Genomic DNA, 22,906 nt, shown 5'->3' with positions numbered 1-22,906 from the left:
TAGGTGCTAAGTGATGCAAATGATTGTGAAAAATCAATCACCTGCCCCTGCCAGCGCCTTCTTCAAAAGCCGCTCTGTAGCTGCACACTCTTGCTTGGCCTCATAGTCCAGCTCCTTTTTGTATGTCTTGTGCCAATGACGGAGTGTATCCATTGCAGTCTCACCCTACCAGATATTATTTAATGATAATATATTCTAATTCAACAATAACAAAAAAAGTACAGAAAATTAAATCATTACAAAGATTTAGCTTATTTCCTAACATTTTACAGTAGGTTTGTGACCATTCAGGCAGTCCCCGGGTTACGAACGAGTCCCGTTCCTACGCTGGCGACGTAAACCCTAAGTCGGAATTAATCCTTTAAGTACGCCTAAATACCCACTAAATCTCAAAATAACTATCCAAAAACAAAACGTCTTCTTCGTTTGCGCAAATACGTTCTTTTTCGTGTGTACAGGCTCTTACCCGTGTGAGGATGCACTACCTGCTCTACACGTCCTGCGCCAAAATAAAAGCAGGCATCACACAACAAAAGTCAACATTATAATCAAATATACATTTTGCCAAATTGAAGAGCGGTTATATTAATAAAAAAAGTAAAAGAATAAGATACTGTGAGGTACAATAAGGTACTGAACGAATGGAGTCACTCGGAAATGGCCCAAAAGGAAAAGGAAGTGACCAAAAATCAACAGAAAATGATGTGAAATGCCCCAAAATCAACTGATTGCCTGGCATTGGTTGTCACTGACGGCCATAGACGTCCAGCAGATGATTCGCTCCCACTTCAAACAGACTGGATGTCTACTAGTGAGAAACTCTTTCCAATTCATAGCAGAAGGATGAAAGAAGAATGTATCCGGAATTGTTGTATCGCCATTTTGTGAGATCCTCATTATCGTGACACTTGTATCATGCATGTATGCATTCTTCGTCAAAGTTAATGTTTTTTTAAAATATTTGTTATGTCTCTAACGTACCCAATATAAAAATAAATAACATTTATATCATAGTTTAAAGAAAACAAGCAGAATATATTTGGCATAGGGCATAAGAGATACATGACGCTTTCTGACCACGGAAGCCCAACGCGTGCGTCATGCAGCTGACTGAGCAAGATTGACGCTCACTACCAGGTGATAGGCAAGACATCTACAATTCAATTCAATTCAATTTTATTTGTATAGCCCTGAATCACAACAAGGTTGTCTCGAAGGACTTTGCAGAGGCAATATGATACACAATCAAAATAGCAAATGAAGCAACAAAGATGAATAAATAAATACAAGCCCACGTCGGCAACACCAAATCCTGCAATCAGCTCTTCAGGACAATCCAAAACAAATGGCGGGACGTCCTATACTACCACAACACCCGATAACAAAAACAACTAAGTTTGATAGCTCGGCGCCTCTCAGACGTCAAGGCAGGCCGAACTTCCCACCTCAGTCGGCTCCGTAACCATGACCCAGCAACGAACGGTGACGTCCGAACTTGACCGCCCAAATCTGCAACAGAAGAATTATCCTAAACAACACCCAGGCACACCCTTCGTCCGGCACACCGTACCGCAGACTTTAATAAGACTGAACGTTTAGCTAACTGTCACTTCTCGAAATTCTGATGTGCTCGTTGTTTTACTGACCCTTGCTGTTTGATCGCTGTCGACCTGAATAAATTATCAACTTGTGTTTCGAAGCCTTCTTCCAGCTTTCAAAATGGAGTCAGTACAAGGGGGTTAAGACTAAGGTGATCGTGCGGAGTTTGGCCTTTTGGTCGGGTTGTTGGGTCCCGGGTCGTTGGAGCTGCGCCAGATTGGCATGATTCCGGCAATCTGGCTAAAAGGTCAGATTCTTTCAACACATGCACATACTAAAAAAAAAAAAAAAAGACAAATACACAGAGGCATACCTTAGCGTTGCGAAGGTTAATAGAAGCCCCTCGTTCGATCAAGAGTCTGGCAACGGCAAAGTTGCCGCAGGCCAGGGCGTCATGGAGTGGAGTCACACCGTCACACAAGTTGCCACCCTGGTCGTTCACATTGGCGCCTTGGTCCAGCAGCACGGCGACTATTTCTGGATTTTTAAAAAAAATGGAGGAGTATGAGAAGCATTCATGAGACAAAGCAGAAACATTAACTAGTTTAATCACGTACCATAGTGACCATGGTTGCAGGCCTCATGCAACGGAGTCCAGCCGCAGTAGTCTCTGGGATTCACTGGGTGGCCCTGACAGCATAAACATGTAAATCGTTTTAAAATAATGACCTCCATTAAAGCACATAGCAATTGAGCACCGCTCAAGACACCCAGCCTTCTATTTAAATGCCTTGAAATGGTAATCACACATAAAGGTTTTTATTGCTATGATAACCATTGTTGTTATAGTCAACGACGACGATCACGAAAATTTTTTATTGAAGGACATTTTTTTTTCATGACGATGATGAGCTAAAAACATGCCCTGGACGACTGCAACATAACGATGCGATTGCCAGTTTTCTTCTGACGAGATTACGAGACGTTTTTGACAATGTTCACAACATTTCTTATTATACGCGTAGTTGGTCAGCTTGCATCGTCGCAATGTTTGGGTCGTGTCACTCATGTGCCTCTCCCTCACTGCTGTTCATGATGTCCTTCAAGCTAGGCTGCGCTGTAGGATTACTTGTTTTGAAACACACGGTAAATTTGTTTTCTCATCTAAACCAGAGAGATTATGCAATGTTCCTTTAGCGGTTAAAGGTCTTTGCTGAGTGATCATCACAAACTAAATGTATTAACACTGCAAGGATCAATCGACTAACTGGAGCAATTTGATTAGAAAAAAGCTTCGAATTAAATTTTGCTGCTTCAAGTATTTGCTCCCTGTTAGGACCAACATAAGGTATAGTTTGTTTGAGCTAATATGTTTACGCATTGATTATTTAAAAAAAAAAAAAAAAAGGCATTTTATAGCATTTAAACTTGCACTTTTGCTATGCAAGTTGGCACATTGTTCTTTTGTTGTACTTACCGTATTTTTCGGACTAAGTCGCACCCTAGTATAAGTCGCACCAGCCATAAAATGCCCAACGAAGAGGAAAAAAACATATATAAGTCACACCGGAGTATAAGTCGCCTTTTTGGGGGAAATTTACATGATAAAATCCAACACATAGAACAGATATGTCATCTTGAAAGGCAATTTAAAATAAAAACACAATAGAGAGCAACATGCTTAATAAGTGTAATGTATGATAAATGTTACATGATGCATGAACAATGAAATGCGAACGTGGCCGGTATGTTAACGTAACATATAACAGATAATTATAGCATAAATAACATGCTAACAAGTTCACCAAACCATCAGTGTCACTCCAAAACACCAAAGTAACATGTGAAATGACAAAATAATGCGTTTATAATTTCACACATAAATCGCTCCAGAGTATAAATCGCATCCCCAGCCAAACTATGAAAAAACTGCGACTTATAGTCCGAAAAATACAGTCGATCTTCATTTACTTATTTTTTATACAGTTTCATACGGAGCCCCCCGGGTGCCAGGATAGAAAAAATAAAAAATCATAGCTAATCTGTACCCACAGTTTACTAATCTGTACCCACAGATTAGTAAACTGTGCCCACAGATTAGTAAACTGTGCCCACAGATTACTAATCTGTGCCCACAGATTACTAATCTGTGCCCACAGATTACTAATCTGTGCCCACAGTTTACTCAACTGTGCCCACAGTTTACTCATCTGTGCCCACAGTTTACTAATCTGTGCCCACAGTTTACTAATCTGTGCCCACAGTTTAGCAATCTGTGCCCACAGTTTACTAATATGTACCCACAGTTTAGCAATCTGTACCCACAGTTTATGAAACTGTACCCACAGTTTATGAAACTGTACCCACAGTTTATGAAACTGTACCCACAGATTACTAATCTGTACCCACAGTTTACTAATCTGTGCCCACAGATTACTAAACTGTACCCACGGATTACTAATCTGAACCCACAGTTTAGCAATGACCCGGAAACTGTAGTCACCAATGACTGGCGGGGACTCCAAACGCAGAGGGACCGACCGAGCAAGCACCTGCACCTTTGCCCTCGGCGAACAAAGGGGTTTTAAAAGGTAACTATTGCACATTTTCTTTGGTAGCCGTCTACATTTTCAGGTGTCATCAATCAATATGGCATGTTGTGTGTTAGTAGCCGCTAATGTGGCTACTAAAAATAGCTAACTGACAAATGAACACTACTTGAACTAAGCACGCACGGACACGACAGCAGCACAGAAAATGTGCAAACACAACATGCCATATTGATTGATGACATCTGAAAGACGCCTACCAAAGAAAATGTGCAATAGTTACCTTTTAAAACCGCTTTGTTCGCCGAGGGCTAATGGTGCAGATGGTTGCTCGGTCGGTCCCTCGGCGTTTGGATTGATTTTTTTTATTTTTTCTACCCTGGCACGCGTAGTTTCAGGCTAAGCTCAGGTATTTTAATTTAGTTTTAAATGGATTTCATTCATTCAATTCAATTTATTCACACACACATTCATATTTACAAAGCGTACATCATATCAGTGCTGAGCCAAGATTTTGTGTGCGCCAGGTCTCCTTAAAAAGCTACTAGAAGCTTAGAGTCAGGAGCCTGCGTACATCAAGGCACTCTTAAGAAAAAATATCAGATGAGCAGAAGGATGAGTTGTAGTATATTACAGTGTTCTCATACAAAACATACTAATGAACAGCAACACACACGAACACACAAAAGAAAAAAAAAAACTTCCCTAGAAGAGAATTTATAACCCAAGTATGTCGGCGTCATTATATGTACTGATCAGAATGCTTTTTAGCAGCGTTTTAAAGGTGGAGATGGATTTCAACACATTTATTGCTCTCGTGAAATGAAAGTGCAGTTCTGCAGTTTGAAGAAACACTCAGAAATCTTTATTTTGTATTCGCACTTAATGCTCTTTTGAAAGTGCAATCTTAGCAAGCCAAAATAAATATTATTGCAAGCATAAATACTTGCTTCTTTGTTTTACATCTCCTAAAATTGACTGGGTAACGCATTAAATGTTCGCGATCCGATTACTCGAATATTCAAACGAACTAATCGTTAGATCAATCGAGTAGCCAAATAAACGATCGCTGCGGCCCTAAAATGTAACTCCTAGCATTAGCATAAGCATTCGCGTTAAACTTAGTCGAGCGAGCGTCCTGTTAAACTGTTGTGTCATTTTCGTTTTGTTGGCGTCAACAATGGCTTACAATAGTAGTGCTCTGTGCTCCCGGTTGCAAATAAAACTATTGGAAAACCCTCACGTTGGCGTAGTCCTTGGCGACGCTTTAACCTGTGCTCGTCTCTCAATGTTCATTCGACTTTGTTGGAACCCTGTATTTATTCAGTTATTTCTTTACTTTTACCTGACGAAAACAGTATTCATCGACAAATACTCGACGAAGAAGAAAATATGACTAATAAGTATTTTCGTCCATAGGACTAAAATGAAAATGAAAAGGGCTACTAACTAACGTGATGCTATGAGTCCTTCATTGAAAATGTATGTTTTACATGTAAAAATGTAGTTTGGGCCCACCTGTTCTAGCAGATACTGGACTTGCTTCAAGTTGCCGTCTATGCACGCCCTGTGGAGGGATGTCTCACCCTTCTCATTCCTCTTATTCCACTGCAGATAAAAAGAAGTGCAGCAGAAATTCAGTGCTAAAATTTTCGGAGGAAAAAAATCGTGTTCCTCCCTCTCGCTCACCCGTGCCGTTTTCCTCCTTCCGGGCACCATCTTGTCATATCCCTCCAGGTCGTCATCTAGAAACAATACGAGGCATGGTGAGTAACCCTTGAGCATTTTACGCTCTTACTGTACAGTCCAACCTGAGTCTGAGAGGACAACATCACTGTCATCCAGTGGTTCACTGTTGTCCATCTCCTCTTCCAACTCCTCCTCCCCATCACTGCCATCTGGACTCCAGCCTTCGGCGGCACATAGCTCCAGCAGTTTCCTTTCGACGTCATTGACATCTGACGAGCCTTTTCGCTTCTGGGCCGCTAACCATAGCCTCAAAACACGCTTCTGTAAGAGATGCAAAGCTGAGCTGACTACTGAATTGCTGCAATATTGGGGGGTATGATTGTATAACACAATTGAAAGAGCTGCAATAAATCTGTACAAATGGATATACTGTATTTATTCGCTTAGAATAGCAGGGGTGTGTGATATAAAAAGAAACCATTTAAAGCCAAACACTGTGGGAAAGTTAGTTTCTACATGAGTAAGAAATTCTCCTTAAAGCACTTGTTGCATTTAGTTCATACAGTAACACAGGCTTGGCATGTCATTCTCTTAAATCAGTTACCATAGAATTGACAACAACATTGACTTCTTTGGCTTCAAGACCACTTGTTGGCGCCATTCAGAAAATGAACCACCATGAAGCTTTGACCCAACTGGCTGCAAAGCAAAATTTGTAAATAATATTGTAAAATGTAATGTCCAAAGATCCATTTTATTCTTTGTTTTTTTTGTCCGTTTCGTCCCAACAGTACTTTTAACGTATAACATGGGAGTTTGTATACTCCAATTGTGCTTGCTCATTATGTTTAATTTATTAGGAGAATGCAGAAAGAAAGGAAGGAAGGAAGCCGACAGACGAGGAGAAGAACAAACAACAGCAAACTAGAAATTTCGGGAAAGATTACTCTGGGTCTTTGCTGTGTGGAGATACAGATCTTAGCCCCGCCCAGGTTGATTTGGGGACATTTCGGGGACAATATCAGGTCACTTCCTGTTGATCTGAGGACATTTGGGGGACATGTCCTGGTTATATCAGGTCATTTGGGGACAATTTGGGAGCGTGTCCTGGTCATATAAGGTCATTTGGGTAAGTGTCCTAGTCGTATCAAGTCATTTGGGGGCGTATCCTAGTCATATAAGGCCATTTGGGCACATTTGGGGGGGTGTCCAGGTCATATCAGGTCATTTGGGGGACACGTCCTATTGATATCTGGTCATTTCCTGTTGATTTGGGGACATTTGGGGGTTTTTTTGCCATTGAAAATGAATGGGAAATTTCAGTTCGTCAGCACACCCTTCTTCCTGCCCACAGCCCGCTCAGCGAGAGCCTTCAAAAAGACTGAATGTTTCACTAATCGTTGTCATTTTTTTCTCAGCAACCTTTTGTTGACTTGTGATATGGTGACCCTGAGTCTGCCTCTCGCCTGGGTCTGTCGCCGTTTTGCCTTCCCGTTTGATCGCTGTCGACCTGAATAAATTGTCAATTTGTGTTTCGAAGCCTTCTTCCAGTCCCCCTTTCAAAATGGAGTCAAACAAGGGGTTAAGACTAAGGTGAACGCGAGGAGTTTGGCCTCCGCCGGCCCGGGTCGTTGGAGCTGCGCCAGCGCGCGTCCGGCGGTTCGGCTGGTGTGGTTTCGGCAGTCTGGCTAAAAGGACAGATTCCTTCAGTATGTACTTGCAAACACGATATAAGTAAATTTTGATCATTGGCGGGATTGTTAATGATCCAGGTCTCCAGAGACTGATGTATTCAGATCATACACAATACAGATCTGCCACCGATTTAAACTGATTAATCATCTATCCTCTACCAAGCACGCTTATTTGGAGATATCTACAGGTCGCTTCAAGCATAACTGATGTGCTAAACTATGACCACTAAGTGCATAAGGGTTTACTTTCTGCCCAACATATCACGATATTGGCTATATGAGATCCTCATGACCATACATCATGTTGTACTGTACCTTACTAGCTAATACCCCTTTCCCACTGGCCAAAAAACCCATGTCAACCCACTTGTGAATAATTTAACATCTTCACTCTGTATAACCTGTATGTTTTTGTGAGAGAAAACCAGCACACCTGCAGAAAAAACACACAAGCACAGGGAGAACATGAAAACAAACTCCACTGAGGAAAGTTAAATTGGCAGCCTCTTGACTGCAAGCTAAACCTGTCAACCACCTTGCAGCTGCAGCTAAACATCAACCACATTTTAGAAGTGCCTCCAAATAAATAAAATAGCATAAATGTTGCAAAAAAAAAAAAAAAAAAAAAATCCAGAAAGCCGCATGATTCTGATGTAAGAGCCGTCTGCTACCATGGCAACACAGATAGAACATGCAGTCAGTTTGGGGGTGGGTGGCGTGTCTTTTTCTGTGACTGGACTCCCGGTTCTGTATAACAAGTTAAATGGAGTCGCTTATTAATTGGATGCTAAAAATGAAAAGAGTGAAATTATTTGTTTGTACCTAATGTACCTACAGCAATTCAATGTTCTGTATTGTTGAACTGTAATGTTCCGTGTTGTCCTTCAGTATCACTTTTGATGACCGATACTGTTATTTGAGTATCGGACAGTACCGGATTTGGTCATAAGAGAGGATCCGAGCCAGTAGTCACGTGTGTTTTCGGCACTGTCGTTGCTGTAAATCAAACATGTCCGCTGTACTGTATGGGACTACTTCTAGTCTACTAGTGTGTGATACTTGCAAACACAGTAATTCTTGAAGTGCCAACAAGGTTCACATTGATGGAAACAATATGATTCCTCATTTATTCATTCATTCCACAACTCTAGTACAATCAAAAAAAAAAAAAAAAAAAAAAAAAAAAAAAAACCTAAAACGATTCAGTTAGTCTTGCCTAAAATCGATCAAGGTCAAAAGCTCTCCTTACCTTTAGTCTGAGCTGTGCACACTTCTGAGCACAGTCAAATGCCGCACTGTAGCTCCTGTCCTGATCCTCCCAGGCGGCGCCACTCTCCTCCTGGGCCGCTGCGATGTTTAGCCAAGTGCTACAGTCCTGACACGCGCACGCACAGATGTGGGTTGTCGTGCTAATGACACGTTTACCCCATCGATCCCAAATCGGATTACCTCTGCCGGACTGCCCTGCCGTAATGCCAGCTCCCGCCCGTAGTGCCGCGCGGCCTCGTCGTAGCGCCGTAGGTCAGCGAAGGTGGCGGCCAGAGACACGTGGATGACCGCCAGCTCGCGTGCGGGCTTCCCCAACGCCTCGGCGCCTCTAAGCTAATCCGGATGGATAAACGGCATTAATTTTAAAAAGCGCATTTATAGATTACACTCAAAATTTAATTACCTAAAACGCACACAAAAAAAATAAAATCACCTGAGCTTGGTAGGAATCCACAGCTTTGCGGTAGCAGCCGACCTTGCAGTAGAGATCTCCGAGTTGTTCCGCTATCCCGACGGCCTCGTTGGACCAGGGTTTCTTGGCTTGATCCTCTCCTGACTTTTCTTCGAGTTTACAGCCCAGGTCCGCTATGGAATTGATAAATGTAGTAACAATCATGTAAAACGTGAAAATGTATCACGTTTTTACATGATCGTTATCACATTTTTGCATGATAATGACCACCATTTACATATTATCATATAAAAACTTCATACTGGACTTTTCTTTTTTTTTTTTTGGAGTGGATGCAATACTCTAAAGTACACTTTCACCCCTGAGTATATATAAAAAGCAAGAAAGTTTTTTTTTTTAGGGCTGTCAAAATTATCGCGTTATCGCTAATTACTTTTTTTTAATTAATCACGTTAAAATATTTGACGCAATTAACGCACTTGCCCCGCTCAAACAGATTCAAATGACAGCACAGTGAAATGTCTTCTTAATTGTGTTTTTTGGAGTTTTGTCGCCCTCTGCTGGCGCTTGGGTGCGACTGATTTTATAGGCTTCAGCACCATTGAGCATTGTGTAAGTAATTATTGACATCAACAATGGTAGGCTACTAGTTTATTTTTTGATTGAAATTTTTACAAATTTTATTAAAACAAAAACATTAAGAGGGGTTTTAATATAAAATTTCTATAACTTGTACTAACATGGATCTTTAAGTTTTTCTATTCATGGATCACTTTAACAGAATGTTAATAATGGTAATGCCATCTTGTTGATTTATTGTCATAATAAACAAATACAGTACTTAGGTACTGTATGTTGAATGTATATATCCGTCTTGTGTCTTTCCATTCCAACAATAATTTACAGAGAAATATGGCATATTTTATAGCTGGTTTGAATTGCGATTAATTGCGATTAATTTTTAAGCTGTAATTAACTCGATTAAAAATTTTAATCGTTTGACACCCCCAGTTTTTACATGATCGTTATCATGTTTTTGCATGATAATAACCACGATTTACATATTATCATATAAAAACTTGATACTGGACTATTTTTTTTTTTTGAGTGGACGCAATACTCTAAAGTACACTTTCACCCCTGAGTATATATAAAAAGCAAGTAAGGGTTTTTTTAGGGCTGTCGAAATTATCGCGTTAACGGGCGGTAATTAATTTTTAAAATTAATCACGTTAAAATATTTGACGCAATTAACGCACATGCCCCGCTCAAACAGATTCAACAGTGAAATGTCGTCTTGTTAATTGTGTTTTTTGCAGTTTTGTCGCCCTCTGCTGGCGCTTGGGTGCGACTGATTTTATAGGCTTCAGCACCCATGAGCATTGTGTAAATAATTATTGACATCAACAATGGTAGGCTACTAATTTATGTTTTGATTGAAAATTTTACAAATTTTATTAAAACAAAAACATTAAGAGGGGTTTTAATATAAAATTTCTATAACTTGTACTAACATGGATCTTTAAGTTTTTCTTTTCATGGATATCTTTAACAGAATGTTCGTAATGCCATCTTGTCGAATTATTGTTATAATAAACAAATACAGTACTTATGTCCCGTATGTTGAATGTACAGTGGGGAGAACAAGTATTTGATACACTGCCAATGGGTTTTCCCATTGGCAGTGTATCAAATACACTGTATATACACTGTATATATCCATCTTGTGTCTCATCTTTCCATTCCAACAATAATTTACAGAAAAATATGGCATATTTTATAGCTGGTTTGAATTGCGATTAATTGCAATTAATTTTTAAGCTGTAATTAACTCGATCAAAAATTTTAATCGTTTGACACCTCTAGTTTTTACATGATCGTTATCACATTTTTGCATGATAATCTTTCTATTCATGGATCGCTTTAACAGAATGTTAATAATGTTAATGCCATCTTGTTCATTTATCGCTATAATGAACAAATACAGTACTTATGTACCGTATGTTGAATGTATTTGTCCATCTTGCGTCTTATCTTTACATTCCAACAATAATTTACAGAAAAATATGGCATATTTTATACTGTAGATGGTTTGAATTGCGATTAATTACGATTCATTAATTTTTAAGCTGTAATTAACTCGATTAAAAATTTCAATTGTTTGACACCCGTAGTTTTTTTACCATGTTTGAACGCTTTCTTCACAGCCTGCCTGTCCTGTGGCTGCTGGGAGCCCAGCAAGAGTGCTTTTTTAAGGGAGCGTCTCGCAGCCACAAAATCCCCCAATGAAAGTTGGACCTGAATGCATGAAAGAGAAAAAAAAATAGTCACCAACACAATAGCTTGATATTAGCCTCCATTTTTTAAAAATTTATACTTTGTCACCTTGCCGATGAAGTGGAAGCACTCGCTTTCGCTGAACTTGTCCTTCATCTTCCGGGCGCATTCTTTGGCCTGCTCTAGGCAGCGCACAGAGTTAGAATGCTGGCCATTGCGGAAGAAGATGTGGCCCAGGTTGAAATTGGCCCGATAGAGATCCTCCAGTAGCCCACTCTTCCTATTTTATGAGGGGAGAGAATAAATAAAAGAGTCAATAGGCAAGCAAAAGAAAGGTAAATGCTAATTTTGGAAGTTTTGAATGATATTTACGCACTAAACGGAGGCCAAGAGAGGTCAAACCCATCTAAGAACATTCCCAAGATCAGGGGTCGGCAACCCAAAATGTTGAAAGAGCCACATTGGACCCCCCCCCCCCAAAAAAAAAAAAAAAAAATGTCTGGAGGCACAAAAAATTAAAAGCCTTATAATGAAGGCAACTCGTGCTGCATTGTATCTATATTCACTATATTAGCCTACTATCAAAATGACTCAGTTGGCTATCAATACAAAATGAGCTTTCATGATTAAATGTTTACAGTATTTTTCCTGCAGTGCTCTAGACATTTGTTTTTTGTTATTTTGACTGAATACGTCTCTTGCAACATTTTGGGTCGCCGACCCCTGGGTTAAGAAAAGCAAATCCGAATTCATTTTAAACTGCCTTTTCATTTGTTTGAAAGTAAGCCGTTTTTCCATCTCATCTTGACCAGATGACAACAAACGCTAAAGAGCGGTGCTGTAAAGGTTGAGATTTCAGTTTCACACAAGGTCTCCCGTGTGTCATTGCGGCTGCTCTTACTCTGCGATGAAGACACTGCGCCGAATGAACTCGCTGCACCGCTTGGTCTCTCCCAGGTGGTCGCATACCAAACCAAGATTGAGAAAAAGGCGAGCCTTCATTTCGTTAATCTCACGTTCTGGTACCATTCCTTAAAACACACAAAAATTCATTTCTCTCATTTAATTATAAATGAAAAGGGCACAAAGCAGCAGCAGTTCAAACCTTGAAGATCATCTACAATAGTAAGGCTCTTCCGGAAGGCATCTTCCGCTTGTTCAAGGCTTTCCCGCGATTGGTCGGATTCAAAGAGGAAGAGGTAAGTCCGGCCTATCGTGGCGAGTGCCCGCTGCTCCTCGGCGTGATCTCCGACAGAACGGGCTAAGTCCAGGTGACAGCGCTGATGCTTGACAAGACAAACACAAGTTGTTTACATACTGAACGGATATATATACATGCATATGAATGAACTCACTTTCAATGCAGTCTCAATGTTCCCCAGCTCGGCGTAACACTCCCCTATCTTACGATTAGCCACGGCTCGCCCGATGACATCATTTAACACCTCTGACAGCGACAACTCCTGCTGGTGCTCTATAATGGCAGCTTCATAGTCACCTGGACCAAAGATTCAAATAATCCACAACAAGTGCAAGATAGTGGTACGCAGGTTTTGCAAATATGACACATACAAAAAAACTGCGCAGATCATTATCTTGTGATTGGCTAACCTAAAAGTTTCAAAATGTAAACGCATCCTGTAAAACAGTGTGCACTGTACAGGCAGTCCCCGGGTCACGATGGACCTGATTTACGCGATTTCGATTTTACGACGCCCGAGTCTCGTTGTTTTATTGTTTTTTGTTTTTTTTTTAATGTTGACTTTTGCTTCGTGATACATGATTTTATTTTGGCACAGGGACAGAGCGCATTTACAGATGCGCCCACCCACCCAAAACATGCACACACAGAGCAGCCGGGTGACAGAGGTGACAGCCTGCGCGCACATTTGTTGCTTGTGAAGCATCCAGAGGCAACGGCCGTATACAACCCCTTTTGTACTGTTTATTGCGCGTTTTCAACGGTGTGCCGCAAGCAACACGTCACTTTTGCTCATTAATATCCATGACGTTAGCAACTGTTGCTTGGTGGGTCAACCTCCCGTTTGTCCCTACTAGTAAATGCATGGAAATAGTGTATGAAAATGATGTCACTGGTGCCAAATTCACTGGTAAAGATGTTGAACAACATACAGATGTTCAGTTAAACAGATGGCTTGAGTGTCGAGGGCTGAAAAAGAGCCGACCTGATCCAGAGTTAGCTTTTTTATCGACACCTTTGTCGTGCGTGCATTGCCTTAGGCCACTGACAATGACATTCTCCTGTTTCAACAATCTATCTTTTACCACCATATGCTGTCTTTCTTTCTATGTCTTTCTTATATATTACATCCTCTGGTTGTCTTGCGTCTCTGACCGTTCTTTTGTGCAATTTACATTGCTTTTTTTGTGTAGCGATCACAGCCTTCATTTGTCGTAATGTCTAGAGTCGTTTCAACAAGTTCCATTGCAGCAGTGTTTGACTGGCATGTTCTTTTTTTTCTTTTCTTTTTTTTTTTTTTTTTTAAGATTACCTGAGAAAACAAGCAGAAATAACATGGGTTCTATGCAAGGGCGTGTCTATAATGACCCACTTCCGCGTTACGGTGGCGACGTCACGGTCTAAAAATAGCATTTGTGCGGTACGCTATTGTGGTTGAATACTTGGCGAGTTTATGCGATTTTTTTTTTTTTTTTTTGATGATGAGCGGACGCTAACTGATACATGCTAATCATTAGTTAATTGCTGTATCAGCAGCTACTTGTAAACGCAAATTTGAATTACTGTTATTGCAAATGAGACTGATTTAATTTCATTTTATTTTAGTTTCATTCTGCAAGTGTCGATGTCATGAGCAGCTGAATAAACCACACGAACGTCTGACATCGTCAGTTCGGTGTTTAACTCGCTGTCTAACTAGTAACTAGCTCCAACGTCTTGGCAAGGACAGTACAATGACGTATAATGCATGTCTTTGGATTAAAAAAAAAATATATATATATATATTCAGAGGGTGTTTTGGGGTATTTATAGGGTTAAATCCGACTTGCATTGCTAGCTTAGGAACTGAACTCGGTCGTAAACCCGGGACTACCTGTATTGATAGAATATGTACACTAGTTGAAAAATTGGTTACACTTTATTTGAACTCCGTGTAATCAACAATCAGTCATGAAAATCAGATATGAGGAAGAATCTGACTGGAATCAGATATGCCAGCAGTCTGAACACAGCCATAACCAGTTCGGGTTCCAGCACACCCACAATGAGGATAAGGAGGTTAAGGTCAAGGAGATAAATGTAAATATTACAGTTGAGGGGGGAAAAAGAAGAAAAGACAACCCTACTTTTAATATGATGAAGCAATTACTGGCTAATGCAAAAAGGATATACGTCTAAATGGGGATAATAATAATAACAACAACAACAACATGCAAATAGCAGGTTTCAACCGATTCCATTATGCATTTTGTTGAATAAACTTTCTATTTTCATTGTTTGAATTCGCAACAGTGATTCCAACTATATTAGAATAAAAATAGAAGTGTAAGCATGTAGTTTAAACCACCAATTCAACCGAAATGTGTTTACCTTTGGAGTAGAAGAAAAGGATAGAAACGTAGCACTTACCGTTTCTTGATAGCAGCTCTCCAAGCTGATTGCAAATGTTGGCCTCTTCTCTTAAATTGCTGCAGTTCTGGGCTTTATTTTTCGCTTTCTGCAGCACTACAAAAACAGCAATCCCCGCCAACGACAAAAACACGAAGGTAATCATCAACGGCGCCAACAATCGAGGTGAGACTTTAACCAAACAGAGGCATCCAGGGAATACTTACGTTTTATCTCCCGTGAAGTACTCATACCGAAGCTCGGCGTAATGCTAGCTAGCTACAAGCTAGTCTGTTAATAAATGACAGACAGTGGAGTCCGCACAACTGAATCTTTTACGTCGACTAAAAAATGCGAACTGTGTGACACACACTTTTACGCGGACTTAACATAAAGTCCAATTGCTACCAGTCAATTACGGTGTCGATCGTGATCCATAGTGCTATGGAACATCCACGTTTGAAACTAATATTTGTTGTCTTCTGTTATGGAACTTTACAAAACCCCGCCAGTAAGTTGCTACCCAATCATGAGTAAAGAGAAAAACTAAACCCTACATCAAGTCTGTCAGGTGAAATGTCTCTTAATTTGCTCTGAGCATAAGCAATATCTTGGAGAGAATTTAATAAATTTAGGAAATAAACTCAAATGAACACATATTCTATATGCTGAATTTTATTTCATAGTAAGAGTTAGCAGCAGAATATATGCCTGTCAGTCAAAAACTGAATAACAATATAAATCGTGCGCTTTGACTGGCTAGCTAGAGACCATGTGATCGATGCATCTTTATTTTACAAACATTTACAAACAAACAAACAACAACAACAAAAATACAGTTTATCATGGGAAAATGATATGAAAATTTTAACCAGCGGGTTCAGGGGAAAAAACATATATTCTCATCAGTTTACTACTTTGTTTTTATTGCTAATTAGTCTTATTAGTTTGAGTGTAGACTCCACCTATGATTGAAGAAAAAAAATGCAAATATAGTAGGTGTCTTAAAGAACTTTCATTACCTTGGTCTTTCCAAGGGAAAGAACAAGGTATTGTTATTGTGCAACTTTATTATTACCTTGGTCTTTCTGAAAGAAAGAACAAGGTATTGTTATTGTGCAACTTTATTGTTCTTATTATTAGGGCCCGAGCACTAAGCGTGCGAAGGCCCTATTGTTTTGCAAAGGATTATTTTTTTTTTTATTTTTTATTTTTTTTTTTTTTTTCAGGGCAAATGAAAACGGCCAATTTGGAGGCCTGAACATGCACGAAAAGTCACCAAAATTTGCACATACGTCCGGAAAATTGTAAATTTCGATAATTTTGCAACGTTGCAAAAAAATATAACAAAATGGCTCAGTGGCGCCCCCTTGAAATTTTAAAATTGGCCTATAACATTAGGGTCTGTCAGCGTAGAGCAATGAAATTTGGGGGGTCTATACCTTGTCCAAAACCGCTCCAAAAAAGCATTTACACGCATATTCCAAACCCAACAGGAAATCGGTTATTTTGGATCAAATATGAAATTTTTATCGATTTACAGGGTGCACATTTGAGACCTTTTCGCCGAGGGAGTTAGTTGGATCATCTTCAAAATTGGTGAGACTGTTCAGGAGACATATGAAATCTTAAGTTTTGAAAATGGTGCGTTTTCATTCACGGGTCTGACCTGGGCGTGGTGCCAAAGTCGACCATTTTTTCGGCAAAATGACAAATTCAGTAAATGACTTATAGTTCCTTGACACAACGTTCAATCTTTTTCATATTTGGCATGTATGTGTGGTATCCCACCCTTAACACGAGTGCATTGAAATATTACCCATTAGGTCTAGCGCCCCCTAGTGAGAACAGGAAATGCCTTTTTTTACGAGACAGGTTCCTCCTCCAAGGGAAAAAAATCTGTTGACCTCAAACCTGCATCAGGGGAGCCTTAAGACCTGTGTTCAGGTGCCTGATGAAAAATATTGAGGTTTCGTTGAGGCGGAGGGGTCCAAACAGGAAAGTGAAAATGAACGTCAACAATTTGTCACGCAAAAAACTTTGAACAGTCATAACTCGGCAGATATACAACATATCTGCGCCAAACTTCCCGTGTTTGTTGAGAGTCATACCCTGAAGGTTCTTGTAGGGGTCATTTGCATCAACTCTACAGTGCCAACTAGTGGCGACAGAAAGAAGTTTTAAAAAAGGCCTTTCCTATTGGGTTTTTTCAACATAGAGCAAGGAAATTTGGGGAGTAGATACCTTATGCAAAACTGATCCAAAAAGTCTCTTGCACCCATATTCCAAATCCAACAGGAAATCGGGTATTTTGGATCGAATGTGAAATTTTCATGGGTTCACAGTAGGAGTTTACATTTGGAGGCTTGAATATGCACAAAAACTTGTACAAATTTGCACATACATGCGGCTTTAGATAACGTTCGATAATCTTGCAATGTTACGAAAAAATGTAGCAAAATGCCTCAGTGGCGCCCCCTTGAATTTTTCAAAAAGGCGTTTCCTATTAGGTTTTTTTAACAGAGAGTGATGAAATTTGGGGAGTCGATACCTTGTGCAAAACTGCTCCAAAAAGTCTCTTGCACCCGTATTCCAAATCCAACAGGAAATCGGGTATTTTGGATCGAATGTGAAATTTTTATCGGTTCACAGTAGGAGTTTACATTTGGAGGCTTGAACATGCACGAAAACTCACAAAAATTTGGACATACATGTGGCTTTGCATAACGTTCAATAATCTTGCAACGTTACGAAAACATGTAACAAAATGGCTCAGTGGCGCCCCCTTGAAATTTTCAAAAAGGCCTCTCCATTTAGGTTTTTTCAACGTAGAGGGATGAAATTCGGAGAGTCGATACCTTGTACAAAACTGCTCCAAAAAGTCTCTTGCATGCATATTCCAAACCCAACAGGAAATCGGGTATTTTGGATTGAATGTGAAATTTTTATCGATTTACAGTGTGCACATTTTACACCTTGGCACCTAGGGAATTAGTTTGATCATTCTCAAAATTGACGAGACTGTTCATGAGGCATATGAAATCTTAAGTTATCAAAATGGTGTGTTTTCATTCACGGGCCTGACCTGGGCGGGGTGCCAAAGTCGGCCATTTTTTCGGCAAAATGACAAATTCAGTAAATGACTAATAGTTCCTTCACACAACGTTCCATCTTTTTCATATCTGGCATGTATGTGCGACATCCCACCCTTAACACGAGTGCATTGAAATATTACCCATTAGGCCTAGCGCCCCCTAGTGAGAACAGGAAATGCCTTTTTTTACGAGACAGGTTCCTCCTCCAAGGAAAAAAAATCTGTTGACCTCAAACCTGCATAAGGGAAGGCTTAAGACCTGTCTTCAGGTGCCTGATGAAAAATATTGAAGTTTCGTTGAAGCGGAGGGGTCCAAACAGGAAAGTGAAAATGACTGTCAACAATTTTTCTCTCCAAAAACTTTGAACAGTCATAACTCGGCAGATATACAACATATCTGCGCCAAACTTCCCGTGCTTGTTGAGAGTCATACCCTGAAGGGCCTTGTAGAGATCATTTGCATCAACCCTACAGCGCCAACTAGTGGCAATAGAAAGTCACTCGTTTTTCCAATACATGTCCAGTTCTTTTCAGGTTGGTCATTGTAATTTGAAGACCTATTGTAATACTTATTTACAGCCCATGTCCACGTGTCTCTGTCTGTTGCCGTGACGACCCTTTATTCGCCATTTAAAGGAAATATTTTTTTTCAAAGACTCAGGCAGCTTATATAGCCACAATATTTGGCACACTTCGTCGAATTGGCCCAGTTAGAAGATTAATTTTGGTTTTGAATAAGGGCTTGGCTGCACAGCTCAGTAGTGGCTCCTTTTTTGTAGTACTCTCTCCAATAGGGGTTTTTATCTCTTGGGTGTGGGAATGTAAATAGGCGACTTTCGAGCATGTTATGTTCTAATGAGATGATTAGAGAGGAGCATCTGCCAACACCCTGACCTGCACACAGTCCGAGTTGCGTGACGTCCGAGTTGCGCTAGATTGCGAGGGCCCGTTCAGTCCTGCTTGCAGGCCTAGTTACCTTGGTCTTTCTGAAAGAAAGAACAAGGTATTGTTATTGTGCAACTTTATTACCTTGGTCTTTCTGAAAGAAAGAACAAGGTATTGTTATTGTTGTACTTATTATTTATTCATCTTATTCTCCGCGTTTTTTTGAGCCAACGCACAGCCCAAACCGTAGCACCGATCGGCACAGTTCAAGTATCGGCACGACCGGAATTTTCGCGTGACGATGGGAATTTTTCAAACCGCCACGAAAAATTTTCCGTTCGCCCGTAAACGGCAATTTTCCGAAAAATAAAAAAAGTTTCAAAATGTATCTAGTCCTACAATTTTTGACCAAATCACATAATTTGGGCATCAAAAATTCCGGGACGGTGAGGGGCATAAAAGTTGTATACAGAATTTGGCAAAAATTTACGGTTCCCCGGAAATTTGCCAAAAACTTTCCTATTCATTTTGAATGGAAAAAAAACGCGCGCTTCACAGCCCGAACCGTTAGACCGATCGGCACCGTTCAAGTATCGGCACGACCGGAATTTTCGCGTGACACAGGAAACTTTACAAATGGCCCCGAAAATTTTTCCGTTCGTCCGTAAACGGCAATTTTCCGTGAAAAAAAAAAACGTTTCAAAATGTATCTAGTCCTACAATTTTTGACCAAATCACATAATTTGGGCATCAAAAATTCCGGGACGGTGAGGGGCATAAAAGTTGTATACAGAATTTGGAAAAAAATTACGCTTCCTCGGAAATTTGCCAAAAACTATCCCATTCATTTCGAATGGGAAAAGTTCCCATTCACTTCCAATGGGATTTCCCATGGAATTTACATTGCATTGATGCCATTGACGGCCATGCATGTCGAATCTATTGATGCCAATGTACTTGGATTCAGTTGACTATATGGATGTCGATGCCATTGACGTCCATGGACGTCCAAAAATTTTCCCATTCATTTTCAATGGGAAAAAAACAAAATTTCCCCAAATCAACAGAAAACTACCAGATATCAATAGGACGTGTCCCCCAAACTTCCCCAATTCCATTGACGCTTATGAAGGGTGCCGCCATTGACTTACATGGACGTCCAAAATTTTTCCCATTCATTTTCAATGGGGAAAAAACTACATTTCTCCAAATCAACAGAAAATGACCAGATATCAATAGGACGTATATCCCAAACGTCCCCAATTCCATTGACGCTTATGGGGGGTGCTGCCATTGACGTCCATGGACGTCCAAAATTTTACCCATTCATTTTCAATGTGAAATTTTTTTTTTCCCCCAAATCAACAGAAAATGACTAGATATCAATAGGACCTGTCCCCCAAATGTCCCCGATTGCATTGCTGCTTATGGAGGGTGATGCCATTGACATCCAGGGACGTCCAAACTTCCCATTCATTTCCAATGGCATTTCTTCATGTATGTTCATTCTTTTGATGCCAATGTACTTGGATTCCATTGACGCTTATGTAAGTTGATACCATTGACGTCCATGGACGTCCAAAAATTTTCCCATTCATTTTCAATGGGAATTTTTTTTTTTTTCCCCAAATCAACAGAAAATGACTAGATATCAATAGGACGTTTCCCCCAAATGTGCCCGATTGCATTGCTGCTTATGGAGGGTGATGCCATTGACGTCCACGGACGTCCAAACTTCCCATTAATTTTCAATGGCATTTCTTCATGTTTGTTCATTCTATTGATGCCTATTTACTTGGATTCCATTGACGCTTATGTAAGTTGATACCATTGACGTCCATGGACGTCCAAAATTTTTCCCATTCATTTTCAATGGGAATTTTTTTTTTTCCCCCAAATCAACAGAAAATGACTAGATATCATTAGGACGTGTCCCCCAAATGTCCCCGATTGCATTGCCGCTTCTGGGGGGTGATGCCATTGACGTCCATGGACGTCCAAACTTCCCATTCATTTCCAAAGGCATTTCTTCATGTTTGTTCATTCTATTGATGCCAATGTACTTGGATTCCATTGACGCTTATGTAAGTTGATACCATTGACGTCCATGGACGTCCAAAATTTTTCCCATTCATTTTCAATGGGATTTTTTTTTTTTTCCCAAATCAACAGAAAATGACTAGATATCATTAGGACGTGTCCCCCAAATGTCCCCGATTGCATTGCCGCTTATGGAGGGTGATGCCATTGACGTTCATGGACGTCCAAACTTCCCATTCATTTCCAATGGCATTTCTTCATGTTTGTTCATTTTATTGATGCCAATGTACTTGGATTCCATTGACGCTTATGTAAGTTGATACCATTGACGTCCATGGACGTCCAAAATTTTTCCCATTCATTTTCAATGGGAAAATTTTTTTTTTCCCCAAATCAACAGAAAATGACTAGATATCAATAGGACGTGTCCCCCAAACTTCCCCGATTCCATTAACAATTATGGAGGGTGCTGCCATTGACGGACATGGACGTCCAATTCTCCCAATTTTTTCTAATGGCTTTAACTTTGTTTAGTGCCAATGACTGGCATTATGGTCCATTCTATTGATAGACCTGAGTGGGGCTAAGATTTGTATCTCCACAGAGGAAAGACCAAGGTGTGTAATTTCTCCCGAAATTGCAGTTTCTAGTTATTATTTATTATATCTTCATCTTATTCTCCGCGTTTTTTCGGCGCGCCGCGCAGCCCGAACCATACCACCGATCGGCACCGTTGAAGTATCGGCACGACCGGATTTTTTGCGCGACGCAGGGACTTTTTCAAAATCCCCCGAAAAATTTTCCGTTCGCCCGTAAACGGCAATTTTCCGGAAAAAAAAAAAAGTTAAAAAATGTATCTAGTCCTACAATTTTTGACCAAATCACATAATTTGGGTATCAAAAATTCCGGGACGATGAGGGGCATAAAAGTTGTATACAGAATTTGGCAAAAATTTACGGCTCCCCGGAAATTTGCCAAAAACTTTCCTATTCATTTTGAATGAAAAAAAAACGCACGCTGCACAGCCCGAACCGTTTGACCGATCGGCACCGTTCAAATATCGGCACGACCGGAATTTTCGCGCAACGATGGGAATTTTTCAAACGGACCCGAAAACTTTTCCCTTCGCCCGTAAACGGCAATTTTCCGGAAAAAAAAAAAAGTTTCAAAATGTATCTAGTCCTACAATTTTTGACCAAATCACACAATTTGGGCATCAAAAATTCCGGGACGGTGAGGGGCATAAAAGTTGTATACAGAATTTGGAAAAAAATTACGCTTCCTCGGAAATTTGCCAAAAACTATCCCATTCATTTCAAATGGGAAAAGTCCCATTCACTTCCAATGGGATTTCCAATGGAATTTACATTGCATTGATGCCATTGACGGCCATGCATGTCGAATCTACTGATGCCAATGTACTTGGATTCAATTGACTATATGGATGTCGATGCCATTGACGGCCATGGACGTCCAAAATTTTTCCCATTCATTTTCAATGGGGAAAAAACAAAATTACCCCAAATCAACAGAAAATAACCAGATATCCATAGGACGTGTCCCCCAAACTTCCCCAATTCCATTGACGCTTATGAAGGGTGCCGCCATTGACTTACATGGACGTCCAAAATTTTTCCCATTCATTTTCAATGGGGAAAAAACTAAATTTCTCCAAATCAACAGAAAATGACCAGATATCAATAGGACGTATATCCCAAACGTCCCCAATTCCATTGACGCTTATGGGGGGTGCTGCCATTGACGTCCATAGACGTCCAAAATTTTACCCATTCATTTTCAATGGGAATTTTTTTTTTTTTCCCCAAATCAACAGAAAATGACTAGATATCAATAGGACCTGTCCCCCA

General features: G+C 40.2%; 1 protein-coding gene across 2 annotated transcripts in view; it reads right to left on the bottom strand.

Annotated features, from left to right (window-relative positions):
- The window catches only part of tonsl (tonsoku-like, DNA repair protein), a 32,425-nt gene extending 16,890 nt beyond the window's left edge, over positions 1 to 15,535 (bottom strand). For both annotated transcript variants that reach the window (XM_057859558.1, XM_057859559.1), the window contains exons 1-16: positions 15,246 to 15,535; positions 15,040 to 15,135; positions 12,785 to 12,927; positions 12,535 to 12,715; positions 12,331 to 12,460; positions 11,538 to 11,709; positions 11,336 to 11,450; positions 9,174 to 9,325; positions 8,921 to 9,073; positions 8,721 to 8,846; positions 5,900 to 6,098; positions 5,778 to 5,833; positions 5,607 to 5,696; positions 2,157 to 2,229; positions 1,913 to 2,076; positions 42 to 165 (exon numbers count right to left, since the gene is read on the bottom strand). In XM_057859558.1, coding sequence (XP_057715541.1) covers positions 42 to 165; positions 1,913 to 2,076; positions 2,157 to 2,229; positions 5,607 to 5,696; positions 5,778 to 5,833; positions 5,900 to 6,098; positions 8,721 to 8,846; positions 8,921 to 9,073; positions 9,174 to 9,325; positions 11,336 to 11,450; positions 11,538 to 11,709; positions 12,331 to 12,460; positions 12,535 to 12,715; positions 12,785 to 12,927; positions 15,040 to 15,135; positions 15,246 to 15,270 — 1,999 coding nt within the window. In that variant the 5' untranslated portion in view covers positions 15,271 to 15,535. The remainder of the gene's footprint in view (positions 1 to 41; positions 166 to 1,912; positions 2,077 to 2,156; positions 2,230 to 5,606; positions 5,697 to 5,777; positions 5,834 to 5,899; positions 6,099 to 8,720; positions 8,847 to 8,920; positions 9,074 to 9,173; positions 9,326 to 11,335; positions 11,451 to 11,537; positions 11,710 to 12,330; positions 12,461 to 12,534; positions 12,716 to 12,784; positions 12,928 to 15,039; positions 15,136 to 15,245) is intronic.
- Positions 15,536 to 22,906: the final 7,371 nt, after the last annotated feature.

This window comes from Corythoichthys intestinalis, chromosome 15, assembly GCF_030265065.1.
Source record: "Corythoichthys intestinalis isolate RoL2023-P3 chromosome 15, ASM3026506v1, whole genome shotgun sequence".
In the NCBI taxonomy this organism is placed as follows: domain Eukaryota; kingdom Metazoa; phylum Chordata; class Actinopteri; order Syngnathiformes; family Syngnathidae; genus Corythoichthys; species Corythoichthys intestinalis.
The sequence above is the reverse complement of the archived record's forward strand: the minus strand, read 5'-3'. Positions and strand labels throughout refer to the sequence as shown.